The sequence below is a fragment of the Acinonyx jubatus genome, chromosome A2 (assembly GCF_027475565.1).
Source record: "Acinonyx jubatus isolate Ajub_Pintada_27869175 chromosome A2, VMU_Ajub_asm_v1.0, whole genome shotgun sequence".
Lineage (NCBI taxonomy): Eukaryota > Metazoa > Chordata > Mammalia > Carnivora > Felidae > Acinonyx > Acinonyx jubatus.
The window spans coordinates 59067693-59092401 of NC_069383.1; the positions used below are offsets into that span (position 1 = coordinate 59067693).

General features: G+C 38.8%; 1 protein-coding gene across 18 annotated transcripts in view; it reads left to right on the plus strand.

Moving 5' to 3' along the window:
* The window catches only part of CRPPA (CDP-L-ribitol pyrophosphorylase A), a 481097-nt gene that overhangs the window by 9591 nt on the left and 446797 nt on the right, over nt 1–24709 (plus strand). For all 18 annotated transcript variants that reach the window (XM_053218382.1, XM_053218386.1, XM_053218374.1 and 15 more), the window contains exon 2: nt 9569–9845. In XM_053218382.1, coding sequence (XP_053074357.1) covers nt 9569–9845 — 277 coding nt within the window. The remainder of the gene's footprint in view (nt 1–9568; nt 9846–24709) is intronic.

The following is a 24709-nucleotide window of genomic DNA, read 5'->3' on the forward strand; positions in this document are numbered from 1 at the left end:
TGTTTTTTACTCTCTGTTAAGTGTCTCACTGATGTCCTCCACTCTTAAGTCCAGTGAGTATCTTTATGATACTTATTTTAAATTCTCTATCAGCCATAATACTTACATCTGTTTTGCTTTGGTCAGATGGTGTGATTTCATCCTGTTCTTTCATTTGGTAAATGTATTTCTGTCTTCTCATTTTGTTTGACTTAGTGTATCTATTTCTTTCTGTTAAGAGCAAGAGAAATAGCTGACTTTCCTATGATAATAGCTTTATGAAGAAGAGGTCCTTCAGGGCTCTGTAGTTACCCAGGGCCAGGAGCTTCAGGGAATGTCTTCTATGTGTGTTGTGTCTGCTCTGCTGTTGAGTCTTGCCCTATTGTTCGTTCAGTTCAGCTGTCGGCAGAGTCTCTGCCTGTTGTGGTCAGCAAGGTGTGCAGTGGTCTGCTTGAGAACTGAGAACTGAGACTAGCCCCCACCACTATGTAAACTGAAGACCTACAAAATGCTCAGGTCAGATGTGGCGTTGGCTGTGTTTGTGCTGGTCTTCTGGGGAGGGCCCAGAGCAGGGGGATGGAGGCAAGAGTGATTGGAAAGGGGTGGATCCATTGAAGCATTTGGGAGTGGCATGGCCTAGTGGAGCTTTGTGAAAGCAAGTTAAGCTATGAGTGTCAGTACTGTGCTGCTTCCCACAGGTAACCATTGTTTATGCTATGGGGCTGGGGAGGGAAATAGCATTTGCCAGCTTCTTTGTTCCTGGAGGTGTCTCCTAGTGGCATCTGTTTGTCCAGGTGGTGTTCGGAGATGAGCAAACTGCTTATCTGGGGGGGGGGGGGGGAGGGGGCAGTCTACCCCAGGCATTTTTCAAACTGCTGGTTCTACACTGTATCTGCATGGGCTGTTTATCCTTATCTCTTTAAGGATGGGGATTCTGCTTCCTAAAGCTTTCTGGGCTCTCCTAGAGCCAAGCCTGGGATTTTTAAAATTCCAGGCTTTAAGTCCTGCTTGTTTTAGGAACTCATGAAATTTGGCCTTCACTCAACTCACTCAAAAGAAAATACTAGAGATTCATTCTCCCAGTTCATGGGCTCCTGGTGTGAAAATGTGTTTTCTGCCCTTTACTGTGCTGCCAGCTTGAATGGCATGGTCTGTTTTGCTCTCAGACTACATCTCAGCCCTTTGTACCTTTGATGTGACCTTTTCCCTGCCCTTAGTTGTGGAGTTTGTACTACCAGTGTATTGGTCGTTTCCTGGGTTATTTACACTGATATGGTCGTTTAGTTGTAACCATGGGGTGAGGTGAGCTTAAGGTCCTCTACTCCACCATCTTCCCAGCTGATAGGTGTATGTGTTGAAGTGTGTGTATGCACTGAGGGCTTATTAGATTTTCTGAGTTAATAGATTGTCTCTAATTTTTGCTTTCTTGTGTACTTGTTCTACCTTACTCTTTCTGAAAACCCTGGAAATTGTATTGAAACAAGATAGAAATATATATGTACACATATAAATGTTAATTTAAATGAGCAATGTTGATTGCTTGAATTGAACTAAAAGTTGGAGTAGGGAAGACAGGAGCAATATTTAGACAGGAATTGACTGGTTTTAGTGACTAAATGAATTAAGGATTCAGAAAGAAAAAGATATTTAAGTTACTTTCAGTTGAACATGTTCAAATACAGGAATTGAATTTTAAATAATTAATGCATCATTAAGGGTCAAATCTGAGTTAAGGGAAACAATAAGCCTACATTATGTATTAAAAATACAATAAGACTGTGTTTGTATGACTAGATGTTTGTGTCAAATTGCCAGTGGGAAGGCCCCCATGGGACTCTTTCAAGGAGAGATTAGGACTGGTAGGTTGGACTTCAAGTAGGAAGTCTGGGGTCATGAGACCTGATAAGGAGACCTGACATTGTGGGGGCAATTGGGAGCCATCCCCTTCACACCAGCTCAACAATGGTTTGCTGCTAAAATAGCAGGGTAGGTATGGGGAGATGTAAATCTACCAAATATGGCCACAGTACAATCCACAAGCCTAATCTCTATGAAGACTGTCATGGCAGTCAGCCCTAGCTGCCACTGTCCCTTGGGGCCAAACTGGGGAGGGGCAGAGAGCAAGGGAGAGAAAATCCCAAGGAGACTCTGCGTGGTCAGCACAGAGCCTGACGTGGGGCTCAAACTCACCAACCATGAGATCATGACCTGGGTCGAAATCAAGAGTTGGACACTTAACTGAGTCACCCAGGCACTCCATGTGTCTGTTTGCTTATTATTTATAAAGTTTATTTATTTGGAGAGCCAGCATGAGTGGTGGGGGTGGGGGGCAGAAAGAGGGACCAAGAGAGAATCCCAAGCAGACTCTGCACTGTTAGCACAGAGTCCAATGTGGGGCTGAAACTCACAAACTGAGATCATGATCTGAACCAAAACCAGGAGTCAATGCTTAACCAACTGAGCCTCCCAGGCATCTCCCTCCCTGTCTGTTTATTTAAAAAGCATGTGTTTAAATCTGTCATTTTTAACTGATCATATTAAGCTGCCCAAGCAGAATACTGTAAGTGATTTTTTAGCATTGTGGGAGAAAATATGAGAAATGATAATTTTTCCTCGAAATGTCTATAGGTGATAGCCTTGTAATTTGCCTATGGAATGTGCTAGAAAGGAATTAGTCAAGAGAACTTGATGAAATCTGGGTATAGCAATTCAGTGTGGACATGCTTTCCACTAAGGAGGTCAGCCAGATTCATTTATTCAGCAAATACTTGTTCAGTAGGCACTGTGTGAGGTAGTTAAGGTTTTTCTCAGTCCCATGATTCTGCATTATTTAACTTTAATAATGTAAAAGTCTCTTAATTCTACAAGTAGAAAAGAATGTGAATAAATCCTTTGAAATATAAATAGTATTTAAAAAGGATTGCAAGTGCTTGGTTGCTGAACAAAATACCATAATTCCGTTATCTCTTAAGAGTGGTCTAAGACCATGTCTCCTAAATTTTTTTATTGTAACTTGTTTAAAAAAAATATTTTGCATTATGACTCCATCAAACACATAAATACACAATATGTACGTATTTGAATTTCAAGAAAACCTGTCCTATTTGCTATGGATTCTAACTTTACCCTTCTATTAATTTCTATATCATTTATCCAAAAATGTTAACCTAAACTCCCTAAATTGATACACTAATAGGCCTTAATCTATAGTTTGAGAAAGAATAAAAGACTTAAAAGACTTTGCTGCTTAGAGTCTCTTATGACTTTCGGAAATAATCAAAGGACTTGGGTATATCTAATTATTTACATCTATTTTGACTGACTTTCTTTGAAACAATTATAGCTCTTTGAAGGCATTCTAGTAACTATCTTGGGGAGTTCATTAATTCATTGACTCATTGTGCAGGTATTTGAATGACTATTAAGTCTAGCAATGCCTTGTATTTCTCCCTCTTAATTGTTCAGTATTAACATTTAATTGGAAGTAATTTTTATGAAAAAATAGCAACTTAAGATCTTTAAAAGTTGCTTTTAAGTGACTTTTTTTCTGATAAAATACACTATGAAGAGATAAATAGCTTAGAGTACAAGTTAAATTCTTGATTATAGAGTAGTTTTGCCTACTGATTTAGTTGAGCATGTACTTAAAATGTTTTTAAAAAATAAAACAAAAACCTTAGTGTGATGTTTTATTAATAAACTGAAATATATTGGATCACTGTTAATAATTCTTTCCTATAAACTTGAGCAAATCACAGACCATTATGTGAAAAGTGTTAACTGAATCCATGGACAGAGAAAAGGCTTAAACAATTACAAAAGTAATAATTTATTCCTTTCTAGTTATTTAAATCTTTCCTATTCATGGATTCATTTAACAGATACTGACATATGGTCTATGAGGTCAGGAATTCTGCCAGTCTTGGTTCATTATTATATAACAAGTGTCTAGCATACTGCCTGGCAAATGTTAGGTGTTTATTTTTGCTTGAATTATGAGAAATAAAGGAAACTTGTCATTTTGATCACAAATGTAGCAGTATTACATGGCTCATCACTAAGAATATAAATGATGTGCTGGAGACACAGTGGATACTGACATAATTTTACCACCTCTTTCTCACAGACTGTCAGTGCATTTGTAGAAGTTAACAGTGTGCTCCCAAATCAGACTTGGTTCCACCCAGGTCCCTGCATTTCTTAAGTGTGAGATCATGGGCAGGTCACTGCTTCCATGTCCTCTGTAAAGTGATAATAGTGATTTCCTGTAATCTGATATATTGGATGAGATATTGCAGGCAAGTGCTGTACATAGCACATGTTACTGAGTGAGCCATCAATCTTAGTTGCTGTTAATATTACTAATACTCCTTGGTTTAGAATGTGCCAAGCTCTGAAGTGTAGACTTTGCTTTCTGTGAGTTCGCAGCCTAGTGAAGGAGATAGAAAAGGAAACCGTAGAGTATGATGGTAAATCTCTCTAGCAGTAAGAGTACTCTGGAAGTGGAGAACAGGGATGCTGCTCCCAAAATGCCTGGGAAAGCTTCCTGGGGGAAGCCATATCTGAACTGACAGCTGAACAGGTGGAACTGAGCTTCCCATCTTGCCCCACCCCAAGATGGGGTAGGTGTGCTGGGTAGCAAAGGGAGTAACATAAGCAAAGACATGGTTGTGAGAGAAAATGTCCTCCTAAATAAGAGGGGAATGGGACAGATGAAGTGGCATAGGGACAAGTAGGCTGACCTTGAAGGGTCCTGCTCAAGAAGCAGCAGGGGGTAACTTTAGGTTTACACTTGAGAAAAATCCTCTAGAGGTGGTGAGAATGTGTTATGTTGGGATAAAAAGTAGAAGGAGACCAGCTAAGAGGCTGGTGCAATAAATAATGGAGGAGATGAGTGCTTTGGTCACAGCTTGTGTCAGTGAAGACAGAACCTTGGGAAGCTTCACATTTAGAGACCACGGACTGTCACTTGTCAGTTGCGGGGGGGGGGGGGGGAGGAAGGGGGTGGGACGTGTGGAGTGGGCGCTTTAAGTACAGTATAAATTCTAAACTGTGTGAGTGTGAGTACACTGTAATCAATTAAGTTTGTAATGAAAGGGATGGGGGATGGATGGGCTACAAAGCAGAGCAACCAACACTGGAGACTTACTCCCTAATACTTTCTATTGACTGCACATCATAATACATATCTTACTGTTAGGTGCTTTGTGAATATTTCTGCATTGTTTCAGCTTGCTTGTGATTAGAATTCCCCCCAGTGTCTGACAAAACATAAGTAATTCTGGCTTTCTAGGAGCCTAAAGTTATTGAAATGAAGGTAAGGAGTCAAATGCTTGAAACAAAACCACATCACATGGGGAAGGTTATACTGTTTTTTGTTTTTTTTTTTTTTTTTTGAGTTTTTGTAGCTGATAAGCTTAATGAAGAGCTTCTTTTGTTTTTATAACCTTTGAGATGATGCTGTGTTGAGAGATACTACACCGTTGCTGGTACGTGAGATTGACCAAGGTCATTTATTCAACAAATAAATGAGGGTATACCAGATATGTGAAAAGCAATGGGCAAAACAGATGTTGTCCTTTCTGTCATGGAAGTTACCTTCTAGAAGATGGAATATGGTATTGTATTTTGGTAAAACGATTTCAAGAACTTTTTGGTACAAGATGGTAGTTTGGGAAAGCTAAGTAGAATGTATATGTCACCTCTTAATTGTTTCCCACTTAAGAGAGACCGTAGAGAATGAGGATTACAGGAGTTAGAACATGACTAAGGCTTAAGCCATAGTAAATACTTAATGTTAGTTATTTTATGTCATAATGAAACTTTTTTGCCAATTTTGCAAAGGTTACGCTCTCTAATTTATCTCTTAAACCCCATCTACAAGCTCCATCTGGTAGCAAGGCTACAGTCATCGTCTTTCCCAGAATGAAGCAGCAGTCATCTCCTACTTGGTCTGTCTGCTTTCCCTCTTTCTCTACCAGATGTCTTCTCTACCTTGTAGCAAGAGTAAAACTGAGTGTACTAAATTAGCTGCTGTTAAAACAAAACAAAACAAAAACAAACAATAAAACCATGAAGTGAGTGACTTAAAGCACCATGTTACTACCTTCAACTTCTGGAAGTTAGAAGTTTACAGTAGGTATCACTGGGCTAAAATATAAAGGTGTTGGCAATGCTATGTTTGTTCTGGACACTCAAGGGACAGTCCATTTCCTGGCCACTTTCTAGTTTCTAGAGGTTGCTTATATTCCTAGACTTGTGGTCCTGTATCACACTGGCCACTGTTTCTATTAACTCATCTGCTGCGTTGACTTTTCTGCCTCTTGTTCACGTTTAAGGATTCCTGGGATTATATTAGACATACCTAGATGGTCTAGGAAAATCATTCCATTTCAAGATCCTTAACCACATCTGTAAAGTTCTTTTGGCATGTAGGGTTGTCCCTTCACAGGTTTGGGAAATTAGGAAGTAGTCTTCTCTTAGGGGCTTTTCTGACTACTAGAGTTTTCTAGGCACTGTTTTATGACATGATACACATTTGGGTAAGTGAGCACTCTTTAAATTTTTTTTATTTTTTTATAGAAATGTCCTCTCCTGCATAAAGCTTTGTTTATGGCTTTGTATTATAACATTAAAACTCATCACATGGTCTGTGAGGCTCAGCCTATTCTGGGTCTTGCCTTGACCTCCAGCTTCTTCATAGGCTCTCATCCCATTCCATTGCTGAAACGATTTGACTCCATTTGCTTCCTGGCCCTCAGGACCTTGTAATGGCTTTTACTTACAGCAGACCTTCATATTCCCTTGCCTATTTTTCCCTGCCACTCACCATTTGGATCCTATAGCAAATTCTGGTTCCTTAGGGAATATCACCTTGGCCTTCTCTGTGCTAGTCAGATGATCTGCTTGCATGTGAGCCTGGATTTCTTCATAACACTTGATCACAGATTGCCGTTGTTCCTTTATAGGCAGTGTGCCTATAAAGTAGCTCTTTGTGTTGCTCATCTGTATATTACTGTTGTAGCGACAGGAAGAATGGGATTGGAAAGGGTTGGTTCAATTACAGAAGGTTGGAGGTTAATAATTAAGTAAATCAACCAAATGTTCACATAAATAAAACTCATTTCACTCAGTAATTTTCAGAACTTTCCATCTTTGTAAAAATGTGTATAAGATTTTCACTGTCTAGCATGAATATAGAGTGTCTCAGAGGCTGAGAGTTCTTTGTATGGAATGAGAAAAGACCCTGAATAGCCAAAGCAATCCTGAAAAAGAAAATGAAAGCTGGGGGTATAACAGTCTGGAGTGCAAGATGTATTACAAAGCTGTAATTATCAAGATGGTATGGTAATGCCACAAAAACAGACACTCAGATCAATGGAACAGAATAGAGAACCCAGAAATGGACCCACAAAAGTATGGCAGACTAATCTTTGACAAAGTAGGAAAGAATATCTGGTGGAATAAAGACAGTCTCTTCAGCAAACCGTGCTGGGAAAACTGGACAGTGACATGTAGAAAAATCAACCTGGACCACTTTCTTACACCATACACAAAAATAAACTCAAAATGAATGAAAGACCTAAATGTAAGATGGGAAGCCATCAAAATCCTCGAGGAGAAAGCAGGCAAAAACCTCTTTGAACTTGGCCGCAGCAACTTCTTACTCAATATGTCTCCAGAGGCAAGGGAAACCAAAGCAAAAATAAACTATTGGGACCTCATCAAAATAAAAACTTGTGCACAGTGAAGGAAACAATCAGCAAAACTAAAAGGCAAGTGACAGAATGGGAGAAGATATTTGCAAATGACATATCAGATAAAGGGTTAGTATCCAAAATCTACAAAGAACTTATCCAACTCAACACCCAAAAAACAAATGATCCAGTGAAGAAATGGGCAAAAGACATGAATGGACACTTCTCCAAAGAAGACATCCAGATGGCCAACCTACACATGAAAAAATGCTCAACGTCACTCATCATCAGGGAAATACAAATCAAAACCACAATGAGATACTACCTTACGCCTGTCAGAATGGCTAACATTAACAACTGAGGCAACAACAGATGCTGGCGAGGATGTGGAGAAAGAGGATCTCTTTTGCATTGTTGGTGGCAATGCAAGCTGGTGTAGCCACTCTGGAAAACAGTATGGAGGTTCTTCAAAAAACTAAAAATACAACTACCCTACGGCCCAGCAATTGCACTACTAGGCACTTATTCATGGGATACAGGTGTGCTGTTTCGAAGGGACACATGCACCCCCGTGTTTATAGCAGCACTATCAACTATGGCCAAAGTATGGAAAGAGCCCAAAAGTCCATCAAGGGATGAATGGATAAAGAAGATGTGGTGTATATATACACAATGGAGTATTACTCAGCAATCAAAAAGAATGAAATCTTGACATTTGCAACTACATGGATGGAACTAGAGGGTGTTATGCTAAGCTAAATTAGTGAAAGACAGGTATCATATGACTTCACTCATATGAGGGCTTTAAGACACAGAACAGATGAACACAAGAGAGGGGAAGCGAAAGCAATACAAAAACAGGGAGGGGGACAAAAAATAAGAGACTCTTGAATATGGAGAACAAGCAGGGCATTACTGGAGGGGTGTGGGAGGGGCAATGGGCTAAATGGGTAAGGGGCATTAAGGAAGATGCTTGTTGGGATGAGCACTGGGTGTTATGCATAGGGAATGAATCACTGGAATCTACTCCTGAAATCATTATTGCACTATATACTAACTAACTTGGATGTAAATTAAAAAAAAAAATTAATTTTAAAGTGACCTTTATTCAGAGTTGGTATCGTGGGTCAGAGGCAGTTTGCCTGGTCTGAGCCTGTTGGCTCTATGTGGAACATAGAGTCTATAATGACCTCAAGCTCTGTTAGTGCTGGTGTTCAAGAAGTCTGCCAAAATCTAATGCAGTTGCCACTCAATGCTATGGAGTATGCAGTGCAAAATGTCAGTGTTTAAAACAATATTTTACAACAGAAAAATTGTTTAATACTTTGTGTGACTCAATAGGTCAATTCTTTAATTAAATATTTTATTACAAAGTTTATCATTTTGAACTTGATATAATCTTAGTATCCCATTTAAGACATGATGTTTCACTTGCATGTAGGCAAAGTTATGCAGCTGTGTTAGTGATTTGATGGATTTCTTGAGAGAGACAGAAATTCTGGTATTCAAAACTGCTTTGACTTGTTCCTATTTTATTGAACAAATGATTTGTAAAAAAATCAATTTAAAGGACTATTACTGCATTCTTTTATCTCAATGTACTGATAATAGAATCCAAACTTTGGAATCCATATCTATTGTATAGTATTTATATAGATAAAATTTGACTATGGAGTATAAAACATTAACTACATCTGTTACTATGTATAGTGTGAAATATTCACTGATTAACAATCTTTTTACTAGACACAATAAAATGCATAAAACTGATTTAACTTTCAGTTTTTGATAGCCCTATGAAGTTACAGTAGTGCTTACTAATTCAGTTTTGTTACTAGCTTAACTTGTATAAGGCTCTATTTATATTAAATGTATGTACTCTTTCCTTTTAGAGTATGTTGGATAAAGGACATTGTTGTTGCAGTAACTGGAGAGAACATGGAAGCAATGAAGGGTATCATTCAGAAGTACCAGCATCAACGCATCTCACTGGTTGAAGCTGGAGTGACCCGTCACAGGTCAATTTTCAATGGACTCAAAGCACTGGCAGAGGACCAGCCTGACTCTAAACTGTCTAAGCCAGAAGTTGTGATAATCCATGATGCTGTGAGACCATTTGTTGAAGAAGATGTCCTTCTTAAGGTTGTCACAGCTGCTAAGGAATATGGGGTAAGTGTTTATACTTCTGAAGGTGAATAAAAGATGCAAATACAATAGCAAATGTTGAATTGCTGGATTTTGATGAAATCCTATTTAAATGTCTATATGAAACAGACATGATGACTAAAAAGCATCATGCTAAATTTTTTTTCAGGAAGCTTGAAGTGTTGTAGGTCATGAGACTGTACTGGAATTTATTTTTTCTTACAGTCCAGTGCCTCATCATAACATGAGCTTTTTGGAGAAAAATGTAATAATGTCTTCAGAGTATGGCTATGAATGTACCTTGAATAAATGAGAAGCAATGTACGCTTACCTGAAAATACCTAAGAAAATTCTCAAGTCTAAGACACACATGATTATCAAAAATTTGGCTGATCACATGCACATTGTGTTTTGACTTTCCGGAACTGGTTTACTTTCCAGCATGAATAACTAGGCAAGATTTTCACACCCTTTAAAATGAAACATTTTAAGATGACACAGAATTCTGTGTGATATTTCACCAAAGAAGACAGGATAGCAAAAGACCTTTGGTAATGTCTAGAACATCTTTGTTTTGTTCTTATATTAGTAGATAAAAATCCTAAAAATAAGGTAATAGCTTTCTAGTCTAAATTTGAGACAGTGCAACGTGTTGTACACAGTTGGTATAGCATAATAGCAATAAGCTATGGAGCTGGACATGCTTAGGCCCCTCTTAAACATTTTTTAATTAATGGTGTATGTGCAACTTTCTCAACCTCGTTGAGCCCATTTTCTTTACTTTCCTTACTTGTAAAAATACAGACGATGGAGTGCCTGGGTGGCTCAGTTGGTTGAATGGCTGACTTTTGATTTTGGCTCAGGTTATGCATGACCTCACAGTGATGAGTTTGAGCCCTGAGTCAGGCTCTGTGCTGAGTGTGGAGCCTGTATGGGATGCTCTCTCTCCCTGTCTCTCTGTGCCTCCTCTAGTTGTCTCTTTGTTTCTCTCTCTCTTTAAATAAACATTTAAAACAATGCAGGTGCTAATACCTGTGGGGTTTTTTATTATTGGAAATTAGGTGTTAAGTTTTTAAAAATAAAAAAGGTATTAAGAGGAATTACAACATGTAGGATTGTAGACCAATGGAAGGAGTCCTCTAAGCCTTCTTAGCCACATGGATGGTGAGTTAAAAAATACCAATCTGGAAAAGATAGTATTTGATTTGTCTTCAGTGATCTATATGTAACTGCAATTTTGTCAGGACATTGGTGGTAATTTTATCTCATCTCCCTGCAGCATGAATTCCTTTTAAACCTGTATAAGAATTCCATCAATCAAATAAAACATTTTTCTTCAGTGTAACTTAAAAATGGTAGCTTGATGTAGTGTTAATGGAGTGAAAATGATCATAGAGGTACGTTAGTTGACCTCAAAACTTTGTCAGGGCCCTCCTATTTCTTCTGTGACTCCTTCCTTTTCTCCAGGCTCCTTTACTGTAGTAGATGCAAGATGATCAGTTAGAAGTGAAATGAAGAGGAAGAAAAGGGCACAGGATTTATAACACTGAGGAATTAGAGTGAAACTTGACAAATTTGAGCAAGTTCCTAGGGAGCACTGTATAGGTGGGGCAGATAATGAAAAATTTATACTATAAGGCAAATAAAATTAGAGATCTTTGGCTATGTTACCTTTTGGAAAAATATCATTCAAGCTCACAATACAAATTACACATTTGGAATTTTTTGCTGATTATTTTTTTTTGAGATCTTATTTCTAAGATTGTCCATAAAGTGATACTTGTGGTAATAGGTCTGAAAGTTAAGAGGACTCTCCTGCTGCAGTTAATAATAAGCTAAGATATCCTGGTTTAACTGGTGACTTAATAAAACATAAACATGTATAGCATTTACTGTTTTTTTTTGTTGCAGATGTGTTGGAATTCTTTGACTCTTTATAATGAATGTTAATGGAATAACTTTTATGTATTATGCACATGATTACATCATACATGCTATTTTAATGAAATCTGTGAAACTTTGATTGAATTAAGAAGCTAGTTTTAAGCAAAATCTTCACTATTTATTTTGAAGCTTCAGGAACTTGATGTCTTCTAGGAATAATGTCTTGTGGGGCACTTGAGTGACTCATTAGGTTAAGCGTCTGACTTTGGCTCAATTCACGATATCACGGTTTGTGAGTTTGAGTCCCACATGGGGCTCTCGACTGTAAGCACAGAGCCTGCTTGGGATCTTCTGTCCCCCTCTCTGCTCCTCTCTGGCTCATGCTTGTGTTCTCTCTGTCTCTCTCAAAAATAAACATTTAAAACAATGGAAGTGATGTCTTGTTTGGATGGTGTTAAGGAATAATTTTCAAGAAAGTAGGAAATGAGTTTAATACAGATAGGTGAAATACTTTTTTTTTTTTTTTGATATTTATTTATGTTGATAGAGCAACCACAGGGGAGGGGCAGAGAGAGAAGGAGAGAGAGAGAATCTTAGGCTCTGTGCTCATTGTAGAGTCCAACATGGGGCTGGATCCCAAGACTCTGGGATCATGACCTGAGCCAAAATTAAGAGTTGGGTGTTCAGTTGACTGAGCCATGTAGGCACCCCATGAATGATTATTTCAACATCCTGTAGATTCAGTTTGCATATATTTATTTATATATATATATATATATATGTATATATATATATATAAAATATAATATAATATAATATATTTGAGAATTCTTGCATCCATGTTCATCAGGGATATTGGCCTCTAGTTCTCTTTCTTAGTGGAATCTTTGTCTGGTTTTGGAATCAGGGTAATGCTGCCTCTAAAATGAGTTAGGAAGTTTTCTTTCAATTTCTATTTTTTGGAAAAGTTTGAGTAGAATAGGTATTAACTCTTCTTTAAATGTTAGGTAGAATTCCCCTGGGAAGCCATCTGGCCCTGGATTTGGTTTGTTGGGGATTTTTGATTACTGATTCAGTTTCTTTGCTGGATATCGGTCTATTCGAATTTGGTATTTTTTCCTGCTGCAGTTTTGATATTTTATGTTTTTAGAAATTTATCTATTTGTTCCACGTAGTCTGATTTGTTAGAATATAATTCTTCATACTATAATCTTATAATTGTATGTATTTCTATTGTGTTGGACGTTATTTCTCCTCTTATTATTTGTTTATTGGAGTTCTTTCTCTTTTAGGGGGCATATCGGTATTATTTTTTCAAGTAAACAGCTGGTTTCATTGATCTAAATATTTTTTTCACTTTCTATATCATTTATTTCTGTTCTAATCTTTATTACTTCCCTTCTTCTACTGGCTTCAGACTTCATTTGTTCTTTTTATAGCTCCTCCAGGTGTAAGGTTAGGTTTTTTGAGATTTTTCTTGTTTCTTGAGGTAGGCTTGTATTGCTGTATACTTCCCTCTTATGACTGCCTTTGCTGCATCCCAGAAGTTTTGGACCATTGTGTTTTCATTTTCATTTGTTGCCGTGTTTATTTTTTTAAATTTTTTTTTAATTTCTTCATTCATTTCTTGGTTGACCCATTCATTTTTAGTAGCATTCTTTAGTTGTTTAATCTCCATGTTTTTTTGGTCTTTGCAATTTTTTTCTTGAGATTGACTTCAAGTTTCACAGTGCCATGGCCAGAAAAGATGCATGGTACAATCTTATTTTTTTTTGTATGTGATGAAGCCTGATTTGTGACCTAGTATGTGATCTTTGCTGGAGAATGTCCCATGTGTATTTGGAAAGAAGGTGTATTTTGCTGCTTTAGAATGAAATGTTCTGATATATTTGTTCTGTGCATCTGGTCCAGTGTGTCATTCAAAGCCACTGTTTGCTTGTTGATTTTTTGCTTAGATGATGTGTCCATTGATGTAAATGAGGTGTTAAAGTCCCCTGCTATTACTGTATTATTATCAGTGAGTTTCTTTATGTTTGTCATTAACTGTTTTATATATTTTGGTATTCCATGTTGGAATTCAATTTACAGTTGGCAGTAGTTCTGCTTGTTATGATGTAGTGCCCTTCTTCATCTCTGGTTATAGTCTTTGGTTTAAATGTAGTTTGTTTGGGGGCACCTGGTGGCTCAGTTGGTTAGATATCCAACTTTGGCTCAGATCTTTATCTTGTGAGTTAGAGCCCCAAGTCGCCCTCTGTGCTGACAACTCAGAGCCTGGAGCCTGCTTCAGATTCTGTGTCTCCCTCTTTCTCTGCCCCTCCCCTGGTTGTGCTTTGTCTCTGTCTCTCTGTCTCTCTCAAAAATTAAAAAAAAAATGTTTACTTGTATATATATGGCTAGTCTGGGTTTCTTTTGATGTCCATTTGCATGGTAAATGTTTCTTCAGCCCCTCTCTTGAAATCTTCAGGTGTCTTGAGGTCTAAAATGAGTCTCTCATAGGCAGCATATAGATGGGTTCTGTTTTTTTTTTTTTAATCCATTCTGACACACTGTGTCTTTCGACTGGAGTCCCTTTACATTCAGAGTAATTATTGATAGATATGTATTTAGTATCATTTTATAACTTGTTTTGTCATTTCTGAAGTATCTTTGTTACTTTTGGTCTTTACTTTCGACTCAGTATTTCTTACAGGGCTGGTTTAGTGGTCACAAACACCTTTAGTTTTTGTTTGTCTGGGAAACTCTTTATCTTTCCTTCTATTCTGAATGATAGCCTGCTGTGTTGAGTATTCTTGGCTGCAGATTTTTCTCAGCCAGCGCAATGAATATTTTATGCCACTCCCTCCTGGCTTGCCAAGTTTCTGTGCAGAGATCTGCAGCTAGCGCTATGACTTCTTTTGTCTTGATGCGTCTAGGATGTTTTCTTTTTCTCTATATTTAGCAAATTTAACTACAATATGTCTTGGTATTGACCTGCTTTTGTTGATTTTAATGGGAGTTCTCTATGCCTTCTGGATTAGGATATCTATGTGTTTCCTTCCCCAGAATAGGAAAATTTTTACTTCTTACTCCTGAAATAAACCTGCTGCCCCCTCTTCTCTCTCGTCCTCTGGGACTCCTTTTATACAAATATTACTGTATGTGATGGAGTCACTGAGTTCCCTAAGTCTACTTGCGTGTTGCATAATTCATTCTCCCTTTTGTTCAACTTCATTATTTTTCATAATTTTCTCCTCTGTATGACTTACTCATTCCTCTGCTTCTTTCATCCTTGTCATTCTAACCAGTCTGTTTCAAATCTCCATTGTTGGAGTTTTCATTTTTGCCTGATTGGTTTTGAGCTCTTTTATCTCTGTGGTAAGGGTCTTCCTGATGTCCTCCTGTTCTTCTCAGTCTCAGTGAGTGTCCTTGTGGTTGTTACTTTAAATTCTCCATCAGGCACATTACTTGTATCAGCTAGATCTCTGCCTGGATCTTTCCTTGTTCTTTCTTAGGGGATGAGTTCCCCTCCATCTTGGCATTTTGTCGAAGTCTCTGTCGTCCTCTCTGTGTTGGAAAATCCTATTAGGTTTCCTGTTCCTGAGAATAATGGCTTTATGAAGGAGAGGTCATAAAGTGTTCAGGGCCTGGCGCTTCAGGCCCTGTCTGTGGTGTATGCTGCATGTAGTCTGCTGCTGTGCTTTGGCTGCTCTATTGCTCAGGCCAGTCATTTGCAAAGGGTTTCCTTGTCTGTAGCATGCAATGTTTGGATCTTGGCCAGAGTGTAGTGAGTTTTAACTAGGTTTGGTCTGGTCTGCTTGTTAAATGAGATTCGATGCTCCTTCCTCTTGACTTGAAGCCTTGCAGAACTCTCTGGTTGGAAGACATGGTGTGAGGCGCAGGTTTCTGCTGATCTTCTGGTGAAGGGGTCTGCTGTGCTAGGCCTTAGGCATGCTTGTCTGAGAAAAGGAGGACCAGCAGAGTCCTGGCGTGTCAGGACTTGGTTTAAGCTGGTGAGGCTGCCAGTGGTATACTGTTGAGTGAATCTGGCTGGCCCTGTGCTCTTTAGTGAAGCTGGTTTATGCTGAGGGGTCATGGAGGGAGATGGCACCAGCCAGTTCCTGTGTCCATGGAGAGGAGTCTCTGTGCTTGCTGCTGTCAGGGAACTACTCCCCCCCCCCCCCCCCCCCCAGAATATCAAGTAACTTCCCCATAAGCGTCCCAGGCATCTTTCAGATTGGTGATGTCACACAGTCTGTCTCCAGGTTGCTTGCCCACTGGAACAGTACATTGTCCTTTGGGCTCTATCCCAGTCAAGCCTGATGCCTTTTTTTTTTTTTTTAAATATTTGTTTTTAATGATGACTTTTAAACTGCAAATTTTAAGGATGTGCTGTATTAGGGGGCCTGCACTAGTCTTCTGGGGAGGGTCTGGCCACTCTGGGACAGAGGTAGGTTTGACTGAGAAGGGCAGGTAAGCTGGAGCACAGGGGCATGGGGTTTGTAGCGAGGCAGGCTAAGCAGCCAGTGTCTGGGTTAGCTGCCCTCAGCAGGTGTCTCTGCGCCTATACTGAGGGGCAGGGGAGGGAAGTGCTGCCTGCCTGCTCTTCTGTCCCCAGACAGGCGTTTCTGTGAACACCACCTCTAAGAGACAGTGGAAGAGTGAACCGTCTCTTCCCAAGCACTTTAGGCAACCCTCAGATCATGTAGTCTTTCCCGGATGGTTCGCCTGCCTTCTTTCCAGGAGCAGGGCAGTGTTCTCAGGCCTCTTTCCCAGCCAAGCCCGCCAACCACTAAAACTCCTGGCTTTGAGACCTGCTGGTGAAACTCAAGAAAATCAGCCTCTCTCGTTTTCCCAGCCAATGGCTTTGGAGAAGAGTTCTCCTGAGTGTACCCACGTGCACTCCGAACTCTTTCTTTCTCTTAGCTTTCTTTGTGGCCAGGACTCCTTTCCCTCTGCAGCACCCACGATAGGTTTCTTCCCCAAACCATGTCTCCATACTTCATACCTTCCTCTGTGTGGCCTCTTCTGTCCCTCTAGTTGTACAGTCTGTTCTGTCAGTACTCAAGTCACTTTCTGGGGTATGATTTGACAATAATGTAGCTGTGTTCAAGGGATAAGTCAAGTCTAGGGTCCTCCTGCTAAGTTGGCATCTTAGTTACATAGTGTCTGCCAGGTTGATTTTAAAGTCACTTATTTTTCAAAGGTATTGTGCATTGTCTCTATGGTGTGACTAGATAAGAATATCTTTTTTCCTCCCTTGCTTAGGATTTATTCATGCAGTTTGATTAATATCTTATCAATTCTAGAGCCTTCCATATCATTAACTTTTAAATATTGACTTTGCCCCATTTCTGACCCTACAGCTTTTTCTCCCTTCTACTTATGCATCACTGTATGTGTGGTAAACCTTCCCCTGTCCTCATAATATCATTTTTTTTTTTCTGGCACGCGCGCGTGTGTGTGTATGTGGGGGGGTGGTGTTTTCTGAGTAGCCTTCGTTTTCATTTATATTAGTCCTAATATAATCTCTTGTTGAAGTATTTTCACAATCAAAATTTGACTTCCTAGGAGTTTGATTTGGTCCTTTTCAGCTGTCAGTGCCCTCCCCCTTTTTTTCCCACGATTTTATATTCTTTCAGTACTTAAATATAAATATTTAATTTATTGCAGCTAATGTAATTCTTCGTAGTTCTTAACTTCTTCATTTCTCCACTTTGATTCAAGATTTGTTTCTTCCTCTGTTGAGCAGTTTGTATTGTAGTCCCATGTTTGGCAGGACTTTATCAGTAGGAATCCTTTGGGCATGGGATGAAGATGTGTTTTTGAAGCAGATTTGTGTTCTGCCAGGGATCCTGAGGGCTTTACCATTTTGGATTCACATTATGTTAATTTTTGGCTTGAGGTTTTATCCACCTTATGGTCATGTTAAACCAAACTCTGAACTCGCATTAAGTCTAGAAGACAGGGCCTCTCAGGGAAGGTTCCCCTCCCCATCAGAATACAAGCCAGGATAGACAGACAATTTTGTATAATCTTAACGCAGTGGTTATTGTGCTTTATCTGGCTTACCTTTTAAATGGTTACCTGGATCTTAATGTGAGGACCACATTTCTTGCGGACTAGGTAGCATAGTGTCAGGACAGAATTCCTCATTCTGTCTCATTTGTTTATACTAAATCCTCTTAATAACCCAACGCATCTCCACTGTCTTCCTTGGATTCTGTATGTGATGTTAGTCCTAGGTAGTTATCTCATGAGTCACGGTTCTAAAATAATGATTTTTTAAAGTTTATTTATTTATTTTGAGAGAGAGGGAGAGAGAAGGGGAGGAGCCTAGAGAGAAGAGGAGATGGAATTTCAAGGCAGGCTCCATGCTCAGTATGGAGCCAGATGTGGGGCCCGATCTCATGACTGTGAGTTCATGAACTGAGCTGAAACCAAGAGTTGGCTACTTTGCTGCTTAACCAACTGAACCACCCAGGCACCCCTAAAAAATTACTAAAAACAAATAACCTTAAGAGTCACACTGGGGAAAACTATTAATAACATTTTCTCCTGAACTTTTTTACATTGCAAGAGGTTTTGCAAGACAGTTTGTCAGCCATAGTCCTGAAATTAGAAGTTTTTTACTGGGGCACCTGGGGGGCTCAGTCGGTTGAGCGTCTGACTTCAGCTCAGGTCATGATCTCAGGGTCCGTGAGTTCGAGCCCCGCGTCAGGCTCTGTGCTGACAGCTCGGCGTCTGGAGCCTGCTTTGGATTCTGTGTCTCCTTCTCTCTCTGTCCCTCCCCTGCTTGTGCTCTGTCTCTCAGTAATAAATAAACATTAAACATTAAAAAAAAAAAGGTTTTTTACTAAGTATAAATTATTTTTATATTTCTGCATAATTGAAAGTCCAGAGATGGAAAAGTAGTAACGAGGACATTGTTATAAGGGAGATGTTGGACAGGGTAAAATAAGTTGGAACATAGAAATGTGAGAGAGTCATTTTAGGACTAATAAGCTACCTGTTATATACACAAAACTGCCAGTAATAACATGAATTTGAAAATGATAGTGCATCAGAAAGGCAACCTCCTCAAAATGTGTTCCTGAGAGAAGACATTTCCATAGTTACTTGCACATATTAAAGCCCTGTGTTCTTGGATCTCTAATCATGTTTTATCTTCTCCTCCCTTGTCAAGTTCTGACAGTAACAGGTCACATTTATTGCTCCTTCTTTTGCACCTCCTCAGTGCAAAAGTTGACTCCTCAGTGCACAGCGATCTGGCTTCTTCTCCTCTGACTACTCTGTCCAAAATCACCTGTAATTTTTCAGCTCCCAAACTATATGTACAGTTTTAGTCTGTTATAAAATAAGTAAGATGACTGGCTTTTATACCTGGTTCCTTGAAGGAAGAGTTGAAATATTTAGAATTTCTGAAGTAATAGAGGAGGGTTTTTGTTTTTCATGATCCCCTTCCATCTCCCCTGAGATGATGCTAATGAGATCACTCAGGATCTGGGCTGGTTCTCAGAAATACTAATGGTGTCTCATTACCAATGGCAGTTGGAGGTTTGAGACTTTGAAGCAGCCCAACCTCTGGGGGAGAGTAATTGGGCTGGAGACTGAGTTGAACCACATGGTCAATGATTCAGTGACTCACACTGACAAAATGATATCCCAATGAAGACCCTGGATGCTGAAGCTCAGGGGAGCGACCTGGTTGAGCAGCGATGTGCTGATTGCATGGGGAGAGGGCACCGCAGAGGCTGTGTTCTGAACTCGCAAGCCCTCACCCCATGTTTCTCTACGTTTATCTGGTCTGATACATATCCCTGGTCATACACATGTGATTATAAATAATCATTGTCAAAATGTAGTTCTAATCATTTTCCTGAGTTCTAGGAGTTTTGGGTAAACTTCATTGGAGGTTGTGAGAACCTTCTGGGTTTGCAGCCAGTAGGTCAGCAGAGCTGGTGATGTGGGGATCCCACTTGGGTCTGGTGTCTAAAATAAGGGCATTCTGGTTGTGAGCTGTGGGGGTTGTGCTAAGTCCAGGTGGCTGACATTAGAAAGAATCATATTATACCAAAGCAGCCTATACAGAATGTCTTAGCTAAATTGACAACGTTAACCAGACCTTCCTTCTGCAGCTCTCTCTACTTTGTCTTCTGTGACTGCAATCTTTGCTGTTTTTTTTTTTTTTTGGCCACTCTTTCCAGATACATCTTCTCATACTTGAAATGTTTCCTTTAACTTCTTTTATAACTGAACAAAGTACTTCTGAGCAATCAAAATCATGCTCACATTACTTAATTGAAAACCTGTTACACAGTAAAATTCACTTTTGGGAGGGTATACAGTCTGAGTGTTTATACCTGTATAGATGATTACAATCACAACAGAACTTTGTAACACGCCAAAGAATTCCCTCCTGCTGCTGCCTGGTACTCAGACCCTTGCTCTCTTCCTAATCCAGGTCAATTCTTCATAGGTGCTCTGTCCCTTTGTTTTTGTCTCTTCCAGAGTACTGTATAAAAAGAATCCTACAACATGCAAGTTTGTGAGATGATTATTTGACGTGGTACAAAGCATTTGCATGTACCCGTTTTAACTCCAAATTGACATATTTACTCTGAAATCTCTCATGCTATAGCTTATCTGCTATGTTCTTGTATGTTAAGCTTCCAACTGAACAGAACCATTTAAATTTGCCTTTTTTAGCATCTCTGGAATAATCTGTAGGTTTGAACTCATTAATCTTCCTTGATTTCTTTCCTTGAATTAGCTTTTGGAGACCAGGGGGGAACCATTAAATCTCCCCCTCCCTCCATCTAAGGGAAATAACCTAAGACTTGAAGTTTAGAAAGATGGCTGTCTCCCTGGTTTGATAGATGGAGTACAGGAGATTGAGGGGACTGAAATTAGTTTGGGATCTATGTAATGATCTAGCGAAGTGGTCAAAGTCTATTTAAGCATACTGAAATAGAGAAAGAAGTAGAGGTTGGGGGCCAGGGGAAGACTTTAAGGAACTGGATTGGTTGGACCTGATTGGATGATGTGAGCCAAGGGGTAATATGACACATGTACTTGTGCATGCTTTAATTTTTCTTTGCCATTCCCTGACAGTAGACCTCATTGTCTTTTCTAAAATGCTCCTGCCCTCACAGACCTCAGCATCCTTTTCAGACACTGAATTGCTTTCCAGAATTTGGCAGACCTACCCATGTTAATATTAGTTACCTAAAGAATTTTAACTGCTTGTGATCTTATCAACTCCTGACCCTTAGGTACATCTTACTGCTTACCTAATAAAAAATACCCTACACTTACTATATTGGGTTGTTTCTCCAGTATTTAAGGTAACAGGTATTTTTGTATCAGAGAGTAGACTTCCAGACCTGAGTTTCTTTGTGTATCTGAATACTGAAGTGGCACAGCATTTCTCAAACTTGGCACAATCTTACATGTTTTCGTAAGGTACTTTCTGTTGGTGGGGCTATCCCATGCCCTGTAGGATGGTTAGCATCATTAGTTAGAAAATTTGTTGAGTCCCTTTCTGAAGAGAAATAGTGTAACCTAATAAACAGAAATTCTGACGGGGTCGGGGTAGGGGGGGCCGTGTGTGTGTGTTTGTGGGGGGGCAATCTTTGTATTTTACAGCAGGACTGTACTCAGTAACGATTAAGGAAAACTTGAGAAGTAAAAGCTAATATGTTTGTATCAGGAAAAATAAACTGTTTGACTATCCAGTATTGGATATTTATGCAAAGTATTTTGGGCTTGTTATTAAAGAGCTAAATGACTCGACAGATGTTATTTTCCAAACAAAGAATCTTAGGTAGAATTGACCATGGCTAACAGCAAATTGTACTGGATCTCTATTGGTTAGTTTTGATCATGATCAAGTGCATTGAAGGTCAGAGTTCATTGAGTGTTGGGTGGGGGGTCAGGTAATAAGTGCTCCCGGGCCATTGGATTCTGTATCTTACTGGAGGGAAATATTGGTATTAAGACCTGGGTCTGAAAGAAGCAGTTTGATGTGTGAGAAAGCCTGATTTCTGAGTATTTAGTGGCAAAGTTGAGGCTTATTTTAACAAAGTTGAAGTGCCCAGGGCAGGTAGTGAATTATTCCCTGACTATGGAATGAGGTAAAACTTGATGTGTTACTGATGGTGAACAGGCTACTGTGTGAAAAGCTTTTGTTTTCTTTAGCTAAAACTGTGACTCCTGTATATTTTATGTATTACCTCTAAATCAAGTTGGAGAAGGAGGCAGATCAAGGGGTGGTGGTATACCTAGGGATTAAAATGTAGTAAGGCTTATTAAACACCCAGGACATCCAAGCAGAATACTTTTGATCAAATTAGATGTAAATTAAATGGTACTGCTTTAATTTTCAGGAATTAAAGTTGAGTATATCAAATGGGGGCTTTATTTCTTCATGCTACATATCCTTTTTTTAGGGGTACATGGAGTGATAGAGCAATTTGGATAAGTTTTTCTAAAATACTGGTATTTCTGTATTGAATAAATTATTTTTATGAAAGGATATTGGAGTTATTGTATTATCAAAATATGAAATACTCACAATCTCATAATGCCCAATGATTAGCTTTGAAGATGTGATTGTGTAAACATTCATTAAGTAGTCTCAGAATAGAGACAACTCAGCTAAATGAAATTGTAATTATATAGTCAGGATTTCTATAGTATGTTGTCATAATTAGCCTGAATGAAGATAGGCGAGTAGGAATGCATGTCAGCACCTGCTCTGTGTATGGACAAGTATTGTTGAATTTTGCTTCTAAAAGTAAACAGAAGAGGTGGGGTTCATTTTTCCACATTGTGTGATTTGTATCTGTGATTTCCATGCATTGACTTGTGGAAATACTTGGATAGATTAGCGTGAGAGGCAAGTAATCACTGTGGTGCTGAGCTGTTAAGCTTCCATTCAGGGCTTATTAGGCTAATTCCCAATGAGGCAGTGTATTTGATAACTTGGGAATTATGCTTCATGTAACAAACTACCCAAATAGCTCTATTTTAGAGGCACCTAACTGACTTTGTTCATACTTGTGTCTTAATTTTGATACTTTAAATTTCGGAAAAGATTCACGTAAATGAGGAGTTAGGTTTCTGAACAAACATCCCTTTCTATGGAAACAGCTATGGAGTGCATGCCTGTCAGGATTAGCATCTTTGTTTAAACCAGATAGTTGAGTGAGTGGTAGTTTTTTTCCACATGTTATCCTTTTTATGGGTATTTTTTTCAGTAAACCAGTAGTCACTTTGTGCTTTAAATGGTCTTCCTATTGTGCTACTATACAGCTGATCTCTAGGCTTCCAGTTAAACCTTACTGAGTCTTGGAGTATACCGGTCCTACCATAATTACATCCCAGATATGGATGTTATTTTTTCTTTTCAGAAGTTTTTAGTAGTCAGAATGAGAGTCCACAAATGTACTGTTAGAAATTAAAAAGGGAGAATTTGAAAAGCACTTTGGACACTTAGGTATCTACCACCCTGAACATTACTGGTCACTTTTAAACCATATCCCTGCCCTGATCTTAGTTATTTCCCCCACATGGATAAACATTATCCTGAAATTTGTTTTTATTTTCTTGTTTTGTTTTTTGTTTTCATTTTTGTTGGATGTATTCCTAAAGGGCATTGTAGGTTTGTATGAGTTTTCATATCCCTGTAAAAAAATAATTATTTGTATGATTTAACTTTTGCTTATTTTGACAGCACTTCCCCCCCCCCCCCCAAATACATTTAGGGAATTGTATTTATGTGAATCTGTGCAGCTATCACATGTTCATGATCACTGTTTTATATCACAGTTCATCTATTTGTAGTTGATGAACCTATGTTTTCTTTAATTTTTGCCAATGCAAGCATTGCTAGCATGAACATTACTATTGTCTTAAGCACATGACCCAAGGATTTCATTACAGTCAAGATATATGCATGTCACCAGCTTTACCAGATGATGCTCAATTACTTACCGACCTTGGATAAATTCTACTCACTAGGGTATAAAAAGAGTTTGAGCTAGAGCCATATCCTTACCATTTAATATTGTTGATGGTCTTTTTTTCTAATCCAGTTAGTGGCAAATGCTTTCTCTTCGTAGTTTAATTTGGTATTTTGTTAATAGGTTTGGCATTTTTTCCCCAGTATTTACAGGATTTATGTGTTCTCATTGAATTGCCCATGAAAGTCTTTTGTCCCTACTTTTATTTTTTAAGTAAAAAGCAATTTCTAGAAATTACTTATATATTAGGCACACAAATATTCTGCCAATTATATGCCTTGTAATCATTTTCTCCCAGTTTGTTTAATGTAGTTAAAAATACTAATGTCTTCTGTTATGATCTTTGTTTTCTGTATGAGATCTGAGGGAGGGAGAATGGGTGCTGGGTTCAGATTGTGGTGGTGCAGAAAGTGAAAACTGTGCTGAAATGGTATATTTTGAAGGTGATGGGCTTGCTCATGGATTCAATTCAAATGGAGTATGAGAAGAGATAAATTAATGATGATCAAGGTTTTTGACAATAACTAGAAGAATAAAGTTGACTTTTATGAAGATGGGAAGTGTATGGAAAAGCAGACATGGACTGTGTGGTATATGTGAAACCAAAACTGATCTCAGTATGTTAAAGTTGAGGGGTAGCTCTTGATCTGAGAAGTTAAATAGGGTATTCAGATATTGAAAGTCTGGAATTGAAGAGATTGTTTGAGGATGGAGGTATAGTTTTGGAAGTTCTCAGGTAGATAGTATGTGAAATGTTGTGACTTGATGAAGTCACTTACAGAATGAGGGTAGCTAGAGAACTTTGAGGTCTCTGCTTGTGAGATGATTGAGAAGGTTTTCTGAAAGCCAGGTGAACAGATGCCCTTGAAGACAGAGATACCCATTGGATTTGGCCACGTGGGGGTCATGGGTGATATTTATAAATGTATTTTTGTGGATTGGGGGAGATAAAATCCTCATTGAAGTCGATTGCAGAGAACAGGAGAAGAGACAGACATTGGA